The 16358-nt window shown below is 40.2% G+C and overlaps 1 protein-coding gene across 1 annotated transcript; it reads left to right on the forward strand.

Moving 5' to 3' along the window:
* The first annotated feature begins 42 nt into the window (after positions 1 to 42).
* Positions 43 to 15870, forward strand: LOC144521099 (transcription initiation factor TFIID subunit 4-like). Its single transcript, XM_078255399.1, has 16 exons — positions 43 to 334; positions 498 to 1277; positions 3380 to 3534; positions 4598 to 4717; positions 6731 to 6862; positions 7033 to 7155; positions 7473 to 7562; positions 9628 to 9843; positions 9983 to 10115; positions 10867 to 10975; positions 12113 to 12282; positions 12440 to 12570; positions 12685 to 12810; positions 13024 to 13080; positions 13186 to 13305; positions 13412 to 15870. Exons 1-16 carry the CDS (start codon positions 58 to 60, stop codon positions 13577 to 13579), a joined length of 2907 nt encoding a protein of 968 aa, XP_078111525.1. The 5' UTR covers positions 43 to 57; the 3' UTR covers positions 13580 to 15870.
* Positions 15871 to 16358: the final 488 nt, after the last annotated feature.

Raw genomic sequence — 16358 nt, forward strand, 5'->3', positions numbered from 1 at the left:
AGAACCAATCACAGCGCCCGGCGAGGTCGCGTCACTGAGGGTGCATCCAATCGGCGCATGCGTCTCACGAGCGAGCGTAGCTTGGCAAAGATGGCGGCGGGCTCCGATTTGCTGGATGATGTTTTCTTCAACACAGATGTGGACGAAAAAGTAGTTAGTGATCTAGTCGGATCTCTGGAGTCTGAACTAACGGGAGCAGAGCGCGTTAACACAACGACCAGGGTCCAGTCTGCAGCAAATCACGCTGGCAACTCAGCTGTAGGTAACGTTAGTAATTCCAATGTTCTTGGAGGCAGCAAAATGGGACTTTCACAACAAGAGCTTGCTAAAGCAGGTAAGATAGCTGCCCATTCCGGTTAGCTAACATTAGCTAATTCTGGTCACGTTGTTCTACTGATTTTAGCTTACTTTGCTTCACTTGTGTGTTTCCTAAAACTAATGCGAATCAGAGAGTTGTTAGATATCCCCCTTGCTTTCATGTGTTTCCGCTGCTGTAGGGACAGGAGTGCAAGGAGGTGTCATTAACAGTTCGGGGTCCCACGGTTCAAGCATGGATGGAGCAGCCGGGACCACATCGAGCATGACAGCCGCGCAGAGTCAGTCCAAGCCCGTGACAGCTAGCGGAGTCGTTACGGTCATATCAGATGCAGCATCTGGTGTTGGGAAACCTGGAACCACTGGTGTTCAAACTTTGAATGGAAGTAGCGTTGTGATAAACTGTCCTGTCACCGGAGGCACCAGCGGCAACAACTCCCAGCCCGCTGTCACGCTTGTCAACAACGGACCTGTTTCAGTGAGCAAAGGAAGCGCAACCGTTTTGTCTGCAACACCAAGTACTATTATTCGAAATTCTTCGACGAGTGCGCAGAATGCTGTGATTTCGTCTCAGTCCTCTGTGAAAAGTGTACCCACTGTCACGCTTGTGAGGCCACCTATGCAAACTAACACCTCACAAAGCGGAGGCAACCAAACCACAGTTTTAACGTCACCCGCTGTTAGTGTTACCAGCACGGCCGGCTCGCTCGTCAACAAATTCGACTCCACAAAAGCTATAATGCAGACTGGTGCGCACGTCGTGGCTTCAGCTGTTGCGACAGGAACAATAGCGACCATGAGGAGCCCGACTGTTTTGCAAAACTTGAGGACTTCAGTACCGTCCACAATCGCTGCTACTCCTCCTGGTGGAATACGAGCTATTGCTCCACAGGTGTTGGCCCCTCGACTCACTCAGCCTCAACAAAACGCCCCAAATATCCAAAACATCCAGCTCCCTCCAGGTAACTTAGTAAAGTAAACAGTTAACAGTAAACAGCAAAGTGTTGTAACAGTGTTGCCAATTTAGGCTGTGTCAAGCTGCAATAACTTCTTCAGAAACTTGTTGCTGACACAAACGCAACTTTGTTTTATTTGTCAACGTTTCTTAGCTGTTCTTATGTGATTATGCAAGAAATGGTTTGAGACCATAGACTGTATGAAACATTGTCTTTTAAGGCCACAAACAACAGATTAGAGGTGGACAAGGTTCCAAACTGCAGACCAGATAAAAAGCCTTGAGGGCAGTCAGCCAAACTATTTGTACAGTACATTAAACTAGCGTCATGTTGCAATCTATTGATTCTTATTACTTTGTCTTGTCAGGGACAATAGCAAACTGTTCTCATATCAACAGCTGTTTACTGTGTATCTCTAAGAAGAGTTTGCAGAGGCTAATTGTTAGACTGTTTGTCTCTGACCTCAGATATTACTCCAAGGTTTTGCGCTGTCAGCGGCAAATTAATGGGATCATTTCAGATTTTCTTTGGCATAAGGACGTATGAATTGTTAAAATATAGTAATATCAATGCGTGGAAATTACCTCTGCTTTGGACTCCAGTGTTTAGAGCTATGCCAGCAAGATAGCGAATGGTCAGACCTAAATAAGCTACAAATAGGGTACTTAAACATCAGCTTTTTATTCACACCATTTAATAACATGTACCTACCACTCAGCACAAAAATGTTTTTGCTTGCTGCTTAAGTCTCCTGTCCAGCCTCTCTGTAACTTGGTATTACTTTGTTGAAGGCCAGTGTATTACTGTGTACTGGAGCCCAGTCACTTATCACACAGCCAGTCACCTGTTTGATTGAGACGCTATAACAGGCTACAGGCTCCAGTGCAAAGTAATACACTGGCCTACAGTAAAGTATCAGCAGCAGCAAGAAAAGGTTTTATTTTGTTGTTCTACTATGTTGTGGATCCTCACAACATCTAATTACACAATGTGTTGCGGCTTGAAATGTTTTTGATTCATGGCACCGTGTTTGTGGCTCATTTTCTGTCTGACCGGTCGCTGACAGGCTAGAAGTCTCTGAACATAGACATCCCAGCTGAGGCAATATCCATGCATCAATAGCCTACAGATGAGTAATTCATACCCCCTCATCTCAGAAACTCCATGCAGTGTTTCCCACACATAGACTAATTTGTGGCGGTGCGCCATACAATCAACACCGGCCGCCACATATTGCGTTTCGTTATTATTATTTTTTAACGCTATTTAAAACATACAGCGTATTCATTCAGCTGCATTTCCTTTCCCTGCTCTCCTCCGTCTCTCTCACACACACACACACACACACACACACACACACACACACACACACACACACACACACACAGCGTCTGTCTCCATCAAACGAGAGAAGACGGCTGGCGAAATTCACAAGTTCACGAAAGGTTGGTATCTCGTGAACACCTTTACACAATCGCACATTAAAAAGTGCCCGACCAGACACTTAGCAAACATGCGATTGCGCCTGCTTTAGAAAGTTAACTAGTCGCAAGTTTGCGAAAAAATGCAGTTGGGTTGTCAAGGTCAAAACACTATATGCAGCAGCTGTGAATCAAATAAAGTTATTATAAATAATGTAATGTCATTTTTTTACTCTTACACTGAATGTTTGCTGCTTCAATCCAGATGAGTATTGAAAAGTATTTCCCGCGACTGAAAAAGAACGTGTTGAGGATGAGGACCAGCCTGAACCGGAGGTATCAGTCTGAAACAGAGCTGAACAGTCCGACCAGTGTAATTAGTTACGTTATTAATTTGTGTACAATATTTTCAGGCTTCAACCAGTGCTGCTCAAGCAGAAAGACAGGGTCAGGGAGAGAAAGAGATAGATTCATTAGACATTGAAGAAAGAGTAGGAGAGGAGGACAGCATCCAACAGCGTGTCCTCCTCAGTTTTTGATAACTGATTGTTATGAAAATAAGTACACCCGCGTGCCACAAATTGCTTTCTAATCTGTGGGAAACACTGCCATGCATACATACAGTACATTAGTGAGACTATTCAGGACAAAAACGCCCTGACTTTTGACGTCATTTGCCTGTTGCAGGCATGGTCTTGGTTCGCAGTGAGAGTGGGCAGCTGCTGGTGATTCACCAGCAGACCTTGGCTCAGATGCAGGCTCAGTCACAGTCCCAAAGCGCCATGACACCACGACCTGCAGCCCCCACCAGCACTCCACCTGTCCAGATCACTTCTCTACAGGTACCAGGACTGCTGGACACAGGGGCACAGTCACACACAGAAAATGTGACTCATTCATGTTAGGTAGTGACGCATGGACCTGATATACTGGATCAGTATTCACGTAAATATGGACCTTATTTAACAGATCGGATATCAGACTGATTTCTTTGTCACTGTTATATGTATACTCTACAATCAACACAAGCTTTACAAGAATGCTGGTGTAAACATCTTCACTTTTAGTTAAGAAGTTAGGTGTAGTTACATCCTCGTATTACATTGCACACAGAATGATGATGCCAGTCATTTCCACACTCTGGGTATACATGTATTTACAACTAAAAAGAAGAGAGAGCACTCGAATTGGATCAGTACTTCATATCGGCCGATACCCTGAGTGGGTTGGTATCGGGATTGGTATCGGGAAGTGGGATCGGTGCATCCCTAATACTAGGGCAGAGCATCGTTTAATCACCCCATCACAATGACAGTGTACACAGTCACAGTAATTAACACATTTTGCAAAGCTTCCAGTGTCGTAAGTAAAGTTAGGCCCACTGTGGTATATAATATATGCTATGTTACTGTCTGATGGGAAATGAAAACAATTTTTTTTGACAAATTGTAAAAAGAAACCCTAGTTGATTTGATACATTTTATAATGCAGTTTCATTAAATTACATTTTGGTTGCTGGTTTCACGTGCACACTCTTCCTGCATGGTAAATGACCAATTAAAAATGATTCTCAGTGGACTGACTTTATTTATTTGCATCTAACTTTAAAATGACTAAAGAAAATTAAAGAAACCACAAAAGTGGAAAATTGTTAGTGAAGAAAAAAGAGAAACTATTTTTCTTCATTCTTTTTTCCGAAAAAAGAATGAAGAAAATAGTTTCTCTTTTGATTTATATATATATATATATATATATATATATATTAGAACTATGTAACTTAAAGAAATATATTAACAATATTAATTAGAGAAAAAAATATGTAGCACATCATTACTTGTTCCATTATTGTTCTATTTACAAAGTGTCATATGTTTAACACCTTTCATATCCCCTGCTGTTCTGCAGGCTCCAGGCGCGTCACTACTGGCTTGTCCGGTTACCCCCACTGCCATTATTAAACAAGGTTCCACAGTCCAGACCACTGTGACAACCTCTACCACACTGCAGAGGCCGCCTGTACAGCAGGTAACTACAACACACATCCTAAATTGTTCCTCAGGTCCAATACACCAGACCTGGTTCGTGCTGTCTGGAACTATCCGACAATCAAGTTAAATCAAACCATTTGCTCTGCATGATGATTGGCCGCATGTTACACTTTGAGAATAATAACATTGATAATAACAATAATAACATTTAATTTAGCCACAAACATAAAATATGTTTCACAGGGTTTGAAATGTTTTCCTACCAACCGCTATGGCATGTAGATCCAATTTCTACCTGCCATTCAGAATTTTTACTTGCCACATCTGAAACCAGTGCACAGCTACCTCTGCACCTGCTGTGACTCAGAGAGACCGATGGCATCAATAGCATCAACATCATAATTGCCTACTTGCTCTCTCCTGCCCAGATCACTCTAGACATAAAGTGCTGTCTTCATGACCTCATCCAAACCCAACTAAGATATTCCTCTGTACCTTTTGTACATTTTACACTAAAGGACCTTTCTTTTTTTTTTTTTTTTTGTTCCCTGTGCACACAAACGTTGCTTCACTCATTGTGGTCTGGCATTGGTCAAAAGACATTTGCTTTGGTTAAGATTGGCAACTTAAAATATTGGATTATCCAAAACACAAACACAATCAATCAGAAGAAGTTTGAATCCAGTCAATGTGTTTTGAAGAAGCTCAAGTTGTGAACAGCTCTGCAGCTCTCCTAAATCCTGGAGAAGATAGTAGTAGTAATTTCCTAGAATGAGAAAGTTAATATAAGGCTTTTCTCGTGTTCCTAAAGTACGGCTAAATGCAATTCTCTTGGACCAGTTAAGACTGATTTCCTACTCTGAAATGCTTAATAAAAACAGACCCAGAACCTGTTTCATAGGTTGAATGGTCATTTAGTTTTCCCTAATGAAATAATGGGCTTTTACATTAAGGTCAGCACAATTGTTTTCTTCATATCTTTTTTTGGGTGGCATGTTGTTTGCTTACTTTTAGAAAAAACCTTGCTGGTTGTGTTAATCTTTGTTGGGATTTATGATTGTTCAGGTTGCCACAGAATTTCCCTTAAAGGTTAATACATTTTACTTAATCTCATTAACGGGTTTTCATTGTCTGTTTTGCACACCATGTTTTTCTATTTTTATTTAGGTGTGGAAGAAGAGAATAGTTAAGCTCCTAAAAGTTAATGTTGTACTCATAGTATATAGTATAGTATAGTATAGTATAATGAGTGTTCTGTTATAGCAAACATACAATATATAGCACAACTCCTTTCTGAAAAAATAAAGCTTGGGGGAAAAAAAAGATGTCCTAGTAAAGATGAAGTACGGTGCCCCGGGACCAGACATTTCAAAACTCTTATTCTGACCTTGTCACTTTCCTGAGTCTCATCTCATGACTGCATATACACTAGGGGTGTTCAACAAAATCGATTCACATTCGAATCGCGATTCAAGCTCTACCGATTTTAAATCGATTCATAGAATTCCAAAAATCGATTCATATTTTTTTTATAAAAACAAATGTATGTCTACTACAATCACATGGGAAAAGTAACTACATTTACATACTGTGAATCTTTTTTTTTTTTAATCGAGAATCTTTTTTTAATCGATTCTTGAGCCTGAAAATCGATATCGAATCGTGACATTTTCTGAATCGTGCACCCGTAATATACACTGACTTAGGGGTGGCAGTAGCTCAGTCAGTAGGGAGCGGGGTTGGGAACCGGAGGTTGCTGGTTCAAGTCCCCATACGGACTAAAGTATGTGGGTGGACTGGTAGCTGGAGAGGTGCCAGTTCACCTCTTGGGTACTGCCAAGGTGCTCTTGAGCAAGGCACCACACCCCCAACTGGGCACCCTTCCATGGACAGCCCCCTCACTCTGACATCTCTCCATTAGTGCATGTATAAGTACTGAGTATGTGTGTGTAATTCAGACATGTGTGTAATGTGTATAATAGCAACAGAGTGAAAACATTGTAATTTCCCTTGCGGGAATAATAAAGTATAAATTATAAAATGATTATAGAACACCATCATGCTGGGAGGAACTGCCCCCACACCGGGACAGCCGCTCGGAACGCCCACCACAGTGCAGCCTGGTTCTGTAGCCACAGCAGTTACACAGAGGACCCCTGTCACTCCAACAGCTGTCACAGCTGTAAGAGAGAAGTACTAACCTTGAATGCTTTTGTCTTTTGTAATCTTTCAAAACTAAATATATAGATACTCATTCATTTTGGGGTATTTTTGTGTTCTCCTCCACATTTCTACTGTATGTCCGATGTGTATATTTAAGGAAAAATTGCATTTGTGTGTATGTGCTTGCAGGAGACACTAGAGAATGTAAAAAAGTGTAGAAACTTTCTGTCCACGTTGATCAAGCTGGCATCCAGTGGGAAACAGTCCTCTGAGACTACGGCCAACGTCAAGGAGCTGGTCAAGAACCTGCTGGTACACTTCTTTTTTTCCATCATCATCATCATCATCATCATCATCATTTCTCTCACCATCTCTGTTAAAACTCAATATCTCTATGTCTTCATCTTCATACCTTTCCTGTCCTTCCTTCAGTCTGTTTTCCTAACTTTACTTTGTGACTTTATACAGTTATTGGCCCCTCTTTTCTTACTCTTTTTTTTTTTAACCTTGAATTTGACTGTGAGCAACTGCAACTAAACCATTTCCCTGAGAGGATCAATAATGTATTTTGATTCTGATTATGTTTTATTGTTTGTTCTGATCCATCCTCTTTGTTTATTGTACAACAGGAAGCGAAGATAGAGCCTGAAGATTTCACCAGTAGGTTATACCGGGAGCTCAACTCCTCACCACAGCCCTACCTGGTGCCTTTCCTGAAGGTGAGATCAGTGATGGATATAATGCTGCATGCTACAGGCTGTGTAAACTCAGACCTTGTTTGACATGTACCCTCTCCACCAAGTGGAGCGTCAGTGCCAAATGCGAACTTGTACCCCTTTTAGACCAACGTGGTGACGTGGCCTCGCAACTCTACTCCTAACCAGGGTTTACACTGCTCACCATTGATACAGGTTTTTTTTATAATAACTATAGCCTACTGTATGGTTACTATTAAATTGATATAGTTTTACTATAATCCTGTTGCAGGCATTGCAGACTCTTAGCTGTCTAAAACTACATAATCTACTCTTTAATATTAGAGATACAGTCCATGAACATCTTTGTAGAGTTTAGGCTGAGGGATTCGGTAAATCAGTGTCCTGAAAGACTCTCCCACTGAGCTGAAATGAAATGAGTGCGCATAAATTAGGTAAATAACATGAATCAAATATTTAGTTTCTTTCTGTGGGGGCGGGCCAAGGCAATGGTAGGGAAAACACTGCAAGATTCCATTACAGCAAAAAGAAGGGCACTTCTTTATTGCATGAAATAAAATATAAACTTTATTTGCCTTTTTGCATGAAGTAATCCCAAGTTCACAAAATGAAACTAAAGTAATTCCAGTAATGCGATACAAAACTATACTAATTCACTAAACATACTGGGTAGGATAGCTACAGATACAGAAATACAAAACAGTGCAATTCAACCCTGTCATCTGTATTTGGCAACACGGGTTTCATCCACATCACACCTTCTCTCTTGTAATACACCTTGGAAAGTATCTTTTTGCATGCCTAAACCATCACTATGCAGCTATGTCCAGACATCCAGCATTACTTTTGCCCAAGAGGGACATCAGATCATATGGCTGCTAGTCATAAACTTCCCACCTCCAAGAGGAAAATAATTCCTCCACGGTTTTGAGGAATGGAGAGTAGAAAGAGAAAGTGAAACTATTCTGGGATGGGTTGAAAACCACTCTGTGAATGATTAAACAGTTCATGAATTTTGGAAGATGCGGTCATTGAATTTTGTGTCAAAGCAATGAAAAGTGATCCACAGTATAGTCCACATTGACTTCTGTTGTGCTGACTGTGTGAGTTTTAAAAAACAGTTACCTCAATTAAAAAAAATGTTTGAGTAATCTGATATTGATTAATAAAATCCCGAAATTGATCTTTTAATATATGCCTTTTCACCATGGATGTGGTGAATTGACCCCCATTACTTACTTGGTGCATTATAAAAAATATATTTCAGGGTTGCTTCTTGCTTGTACAATTTACAAGAAAGACAATCTGACAATCTCTTTTATATCCACGCAAAATTGGTATTGTAACTGAAATTTCCCTAACCTAATTGATATTGAATTGGAAATGTATCGAATTGGGACCTTGTGAATCGGAATCTATTCACGAAATCATTGGTGATAAGATACCCAGCCCTATCTACAACTGAGCTGGCAGTTATTTTACACAGCAGGACAGCTTCAGGAAAACGGGTACCTCTTAGAAATTCATCACAAAAAGGGATCAGAACATGTGTTGGCAGATGCCCTGTCTAGAGTGTAGCTTTGACATTTTATGTCATTTATTAGGTTAGAGTGAGATTGGTCCAAGAAGTTCATCCCACTTACTGGCTGGCATCCAGAGGATCCTGATTGGAGTGGCACCCGGCCCATCCCTCCAATTGGAGAGATGCAATTCAAGGAACAAGCTATATTTCCTGGACTAGCTTTTCTCAATGTGATAGTGTTTGACAGATGTTACCTGTTCAGACCATTATGTGTTAAACTAAGGCACTCGCTTAGCTAGCTGGGGACTGGGCGCAGGCCCTTTTCCTTTGTAGTTTTCCTTTTTGTTTGTTTTTGTCAAAATCTGAATTCCTTGGAATAAATAAGAATAAATAACTTTATTTTACCAAATCAATCTAGTTTTATGTTGCTTCCCTTTTTCCTGGAGAGGTGTGCCGTGAAAACAAATCTATTCTGTATGGAAAGAAGGCAGTGACTTTATCAAACTGAACACATGTTCACTCTTTCTGTCATCTGTCTGCCTGCAGAGAAGTCTCCCAGCACTGCGTCAGATGACCCCAGACCCAGAGGCCTTCATCCAGCAGAGCCTGCTGCCTCTGCCCAGCACTCAGCCTGCTGCAGCAGTCTCCACGGCCCTCACCGCTGTGATGCTGCGACCTCCTCTCTCCACGGCCACCAGCACTGCCGCGACAAAAACCACAGTTATCAGCCTTCCTCAGACACCTCACAGTAAACCTGGACTGGTAATTAATCATTACTTGTGTCCAAATTCAGTCATTGGCATGCACATAGAAGTAGAAACCTTGCATAAGAGTTTGCACCTCCATTCTTGTCTGTGCTTTTATTCAGTGTTTCTCATTCTATGTCTCTGAATGTGCGCAGATGGTGCCCCAACAGGGGACGATGGTGAGGCCACAAGTGACGCTGGCTCAGTCTCCCATGGTAACACTCAGAGGACAATCTCATAGCCGCATCATTGTGGGCCAGCCGCAGGTGGTCAAACAGCTACAGACAGGTGTGTGTTCAACAGTCACTTGCACTTCTTTTATTTCTTCTATCCAGTAAACCTCATATTCAATTCAATTCAGTTTTATTTATAGTATCAAATCACAACAAGAGTTATCTCGAGACACTTTACAGATAGAGTTGGACTAGACCACACTCTATAATTTACAAAGCCCCAACAATTACAATAATTCCCTCAAGAGCAAGCATTAGCGGTAGCTATTGCGACAGTGGCGAGGAAAAACTCCCTTTCGGGAAGAAACCTCGGACAGACCCAGACTCTTGGTAGGCGTTGTCTGACGGTGCCGGTTGGGGGTGTGATGAACAGTGGCAGTAATAGTCACAATAAAGATAATGGAACAGTGACTACAATGGTAGTCGTAGTAGTTCATGTCATAGTAGGGCACAGCAGGGCGTTACGGGGTGTAATGTGGCACAGCACAGCATGGGTGGACGCGGTAGGACGCAGCAGGACGCTCATATGCAGTTGGTTCCCTCTAAGTCTGTCTTTATTTGATCCTTCACCCATTTACTCTGTACAGTATGGAAGTGCCGCCACCTTGTGGATACTATCTGTAATTTTAGGATACTAAACTCGTACAAATGTGCCAAATTTGATTCTAAAAAAAATTCTAAATTCGATTCAGCTCACAGTGCATGTTTTAAACTGCTCACTTACAATTTTAACTGCACCTTTAACTACAATTTATTCTTCTCAGTTTGCAGCAATAATCATCGTGTGTGTCTATTAATTCCTGCAGTGAAGCAGACATTGGCTCCGGGGGCCAAAGGAGTGCAATTAGTCAGTCAGGCCCCTCTCACAGCTGCTCAGAAGAACAAGCTGAGGGAAGCAGGAGGGGGAACCTTCAGGTTTGTGACCCATTAATATCATTAGTGTCTTATAAATACTGGTCTCCAAATAGTCAGCTTTCCAGGAGTTTTAGAGGTTCCTACATTTTCAAAAGCCTTTGAGAATTTACAGGATCTTTTGTATTGTTATATTTGATGTTGGAACTGTGTCAGCAGTGAGCAGAGACATGCAACCTTAGTTTTATACATTTAACAACATGCATGTTCTTTGCGTTTATTTCTTTATCTTATGTGATGGAGGTTGAGATGAAGGTGTTCCTCCTTACTGAGGTACTGACTTGAACAATTAAAGTTTTATGGTAGCTATAGTAGCCTACCTATATCAATAACAGACCCAGGCCAGATATTGTTTTCATTTACACTATATACAGTGCATTATGGCTCTCATCTGTTTGTGTGTGTGGATTCATTTTTGCAAACACAATATCTAAACAGGAATAAAGGGTTAAAAGGAACAAATCATCGATATATAGATAGGATTTATTACAGCAACTGTACAGGTCTATAGCTAATGGACGGTTAATGCTGTGAATATGAAGGGCATATAATAGTGATTTGATTTAAGAGCCCATGAAGTTATGTTCACACAGGTAGCATGTGTGATGATAAAGTTGTTGTTTCGTAGTTGTCTCACTGAAAGAAAAAAACATATTTAAATGAAAACACCTGTTTTGTGTATTTGGATATATTGGAATAAAACAAAAGTGGGAAGTGTCAGGACAGAGGTTTAAACTGCTGAGACAGAGCAGAGTAACCACACATTGTCTGTCTAATAGATGTATCCTAAGTAATTCCGATGGCGTACTTTTTTCTTTTCTTTTTTTTTTAAAGAAAAAGTTAAGTCTTTAAGTTAAATTGGTGCAGTCTTTGTTGCTTTCATCACATTCATCTAAATGTCCCTGGGGAGCATCCTTTGGGGGCGGTTAGTGTGCATGATCAATTATCTTAGTATTTAAATGTTTCTAGCTGTTTTTGTTTTTTTTCAGCTATAGAAGACTACTGCAGCTAAATAAAACAATTGAGATTATTTTAGATACATGTGCACTGACAAAAAAAAGTGATCTCAGTTTTTACACACAATAAGGTGTAAATCATGTTGCGGTTTATGTCTGACTCGTCACTTTTTATTTCATCCAGAGATGATGATGATATCAATGATGTGGCCTCCATGGCAGGGGTCAACTTGTCAGAGGAGAGTGCCCGTATCTTAGCAACCAACTCTGAACTTGTTGGCACGGTGACTCGTTCTTGTAAGGATGAGACCTTCCTCTCCACCTCTTTACTCACGCGGAGAGCTCTGGAGATTGGTGAGACACATAAACTTAAAATTTTTTTTTTTTTTAACTCTAAAGTGTCTTATAAAAAATATCAGTACATTATTTATTGTTATTGAATTTTACAGCACATTCTTGCTTTTAAAGGCTGACAATGTCTAAATCTTTATCAACACTCTTGTTGTGACAGGTAAGAAGTTCGGTGTCGGCGAGTTGGGCGCAGATGTGATCAACTACATTTCCCACGCTACACAGCAGCGACTACAAAACCTGCTGGAAAAGGTGTCACAAGTGGCACAGCAGAAAAACACAACTTTCAAGGTGATTATTAATTCCAGTAATTTGCGAGCCGGAGAGCATTGCCATGTACTCTGTTTTTACCTGTTGTACCTTCCTCTACCTTCCTGGCAACATCTTACTTCATCCATCCTTTAGGAGGATGAGCGGTATGAGCCGGTAAGCGATGTGCGAACCCAGCTTAAATTCTTTGAGCAGCTGGATCAGGTGGAGAGGCAAAGGAAGGAAGAGCAGGAGAGAGAGATTCTCCTGAAGGCTGCCAAGGTAACAATATAGAAACACGGTCAAACAGTTCCATTGACAGGAAGAATCCTACACACTATGGGGTCAGTGTCATTAGTATACATTTCCTCTGCTGCTAACACTCACTAGAGGACAGATCTGCTAACAAGGAGCAAGTGGATGAATAAAACAATTGTCTGAATAAAGTGTACATATCCATCTTAAAATATTCCAATGTCCTCTGCCTTACTGCAGTCTCGGTCACGGCAAGAGGACCCTGAGCAGCTTAGACTAAAACAGAAGGCCAAAGAGGTAAGTATATGCTACGACAAGTGACTATAGGATTTGCTGTCTTTGTAAAGCAGTGTGACAAGTTTGTCTGTGAGGCTAATCTACGTGTTATTGCTTGTATTCCAGATGCAGCAGCAGGAGCTGGCTCAGATCAGACAGAGAGAAGCCAACCTAACGGCGCTGGCAGCAATCGGTCCGAGGAAAAAACGGAAAATGGACTCTCCTGTTAGGGGTGCCAGTGCAGAGGTGAGGAATATGGAACCATTTGGCATAGAATGGTTGTGCTTAATTTGTAATTATTTCAAATAAGGTCAATAAAAGACTAAATGTCTTTCTTGTGTTTACACCGCAGGGCTCAGGGTCAGGCCCCTCTCAGCCTGGAGGCTCCGGTGGAGCAGGCTCCAGACAGTTTATGCGACAGCGCATCACCAGAGTCAACCTCAGGGACCTGCTCTTCTGCTTGGAGAATGAAAGAGGGACCAGTCACTCACACCTGCTCTATAAAGGCTTCCTCAAATAGCGCCCGCATTAAAATGACTAGTGGCGTTCAGGAAGCAGAGTTGACTGTCAGCTCAGATCATCTCTGCCGGTACTTTCTTTGATCACCCACTGCTGAGTGACGAGACGTCTGTCTGTGGGAAGCAAATGATCTGGGACACTGAAGAGACGTCTTCTTTTCAAAGCCTTTTTAAGCACAGGTCTTTTGTATTTTTCAGAGGAGCACATATTTGAACTGGGCCCTGATTTCAGTGTGCCTCTCAGCTCAGTTTTGCTCTTTAGAGACCAATTTTTACCCAACCACGCTTCAGTCATGCACTGCCTCATGCTGCACACAAGGAAAATGTCTTTAACCCAACTGAGCGCTATAGACCCGAAGACCTTGTCAGTGTCACTTGCACTGACATGCGTGTTGTAGCAGCAAATCTCTTTGAAGTGGTTTCATTTTAGATTAATGTGCGACACTCAGGTGCAACAGCCTGATTTTACAAAACTGCAGTAATGTGCTTATTTTCTTGACCATGTTAACGTAAAAACTCTGTTTATTTAAGTTCTTAACAGAGATTTTAATTTATCACACATTTATACTATATTTTAGCACAGTTTTAATGCCTGTGGATTGTTTTACAGAGAGTAATCTTGACTAGCCTTGTCATCTGCTGAGTTGCCTTCTTAACAAATTTAAGCCATATGGATTAGAATGTGTTGATCTGCTTCAGTAACATCATCTATCCAACAGTTTTCTCCAGATTTGTAGGATGTGTGCTACATCGTTTTGTTGTGCGTTTTCTTTCTTTCTTTCTTTTTGTTTTTCTTTCTTTCTTTGATTGTTTATGTCATGTGGTGTTGTATTTGAACTCTCGCAACTATATTATTTATTGTGAGAGTTCCCGACACAGTGGTTGAAACCGAAATTCCACTTTTTATTCAGATTCTAGCACATTTACTACAAAGACTACATGCCCTTTACATTCCTATCAATCATTTCTAAAGCCACCTCCCCTGCAGTCAGCCGTTTTCATTAATTTATTTAGTGACAATGTACAATTTAACTTAAAGAACTGTACCTTCTGTCACAGTGAACATCCTTTCCAATGTAGTTGTTGTTCACCACTTTATCATTGCCAAATAGATTTCAAAAGTCTGCAGATTTTTTGGTGTGTTAAATGTGCTTGTTGTCCTCTGATTTAGAAGATCCAAGAATAATGAAAGAATTACATAATGATTATGAAAATAATAATGTGGATTTGGCTCTGTGTTTCTTGAATAATGTTACCAAGAGGCTTTTACGTCATTTCCCTGCGTTTCCTAAATGTCCACCAAAGAGCTGCAGACTTTTCAAATGAAAGTGTGTAATGTTTAAGTAAGCTTTGACTAATATATCTTTGTGCAGGATGGATTGCCCATCTCTAGCACATTTTAGTCTTTGCTTTTTGTACCATAAAAAAGATAATGGGAATGGTTGGCTAAATGGATAAAAACATTGAAACTAGTATGGTATAATTGGGAAATGAAGTGGCTGTTAGTAATGTAAAGTATCCAGGCTGTGTAGCTCTTGGGCTATAATGTGATTTTTAAAAAAGGAGTTTGGAGAAATGAATACCAATAATGTTATTGATTACAGTCATTTATGTGAATCACACATTTTCCAGTAAGTTGTTTTTCCACATTTTTATATTTATGAATGATGGAGGATGATCATATTGGTAAACACGGGCATGAAATGCAGAACGAGGACTGCACTTTGACAGATCACTTTTCTAAAACTAGTTGATCAGATGAACATACCCACTTTCTAACTTTTATATTTTTAGTGCACATACTAATTTTGGTCTTTATACCTTTGTCATTTTCTGAAAGAATCTGTATTGGCAACTTTTTTATTACTGTATTTAAGTTTGCTCTTTGTAAGTTTATCAGTTGACAATTTCCAACTCGGCAGATTTATTTTATCTTTCATATACAGTAGATATGACAAATAAGACAAATATATGACACTTTCTTGCCAATATCTTGTAAATTTTGCACAGCCACCTGTTTATATGTAAATATCTGAATTTAAAAAAAGTTTTTAATTGCTATTTTATAATGGATTAAAAGAGAATGATCTCTATTAAAACAAAAACACAAATATCTTGATTGTCGATATTTTTGTGGCAGGTCCGGTCTTTCAGGTCTTCACACAGTAGTTCACATTGTGGAGTCTAAAATACGAATGCATTGTCCAGTATTTTCTTTGACCTTTTAAAGAAAGAAGAGTCAAAAAAAGTATGGGAAACGGTATGTAAGTAGTACAACCAACTCAGTCATAAAGCACATTAAAAAGGATATTAAATACATTTTGGTATTTGTAAAGACAATGTTTAGAATTACATTTACTGCAAACGTTACTGAAACATTTATTTTCTTGTTATTTGAAAAACTATTTTGACGTAAGGCAGTTACTCACTGCTAGTGATGTTGAAACATAGACACAAGCTCAGTCGAAGACAAGCTTGTTTTTCTATATATTTGTATTATATTTTAGGGACAAAACAGTACTCCCATGTGCCCAAAAACTAAATATAGTATTATAAGAAAATGGCTTTCAGAAACTACAAGGACCAAGTCATTGGTATCTATGGACTCATAACAAGTTGAATATGAAGAAATGCACACACATTCAGGGTAAAAAAGTGTGTGTTTTTTCCACATTTCTCAAAAATCCTGACTATTTTGATGTGCTGTGTCCCATCTGCTGCTTTCAAATTCTGAAATATTTTATCAATAGGATCTGTTAACTGATGCTGCTGATAATCTCA

This window comes from Sander vitreus, chromosome 7, assembly GCF_031162955.1.
Source record: "Sander vitreus isolate 19-12246 chromosome 7, sanVit1, whole genome shotgun sequence".
NCBI lineage: Eukaryota > Metazoa > Chordata > Actinopteri > Perciformes > Percidae > Sander > Sander vitreus.

What these genes read in the sequence shown, in the direction of transcription:
- LOC144521099 (XM_078255399.1), top strand. Translation starts at nt 58, where the DNA reads ATGCGTCTCACGAGCGAGCGTAGCTTGGCAAAGATGGCGGCGGGCTCC. An exon ending in GCGGAGAGCTCTGGAGATTG is followed by an intron (nt 12,283 to 12,439) that starts GTGAGACACATA and finishes TTGTTGTGACAG; the next exon opens with GTAAGAAGTTCGGTGTCGGC. An exon ending in TTCTCCTGAAGGCTGCCAAG is followed by an intron (nt 12,811 to 13,023) that starts GTAACAATATAG and finishes GCCTTACTGCAG; the next exon opens with TCTCGGTCACGGCAAGAGGA.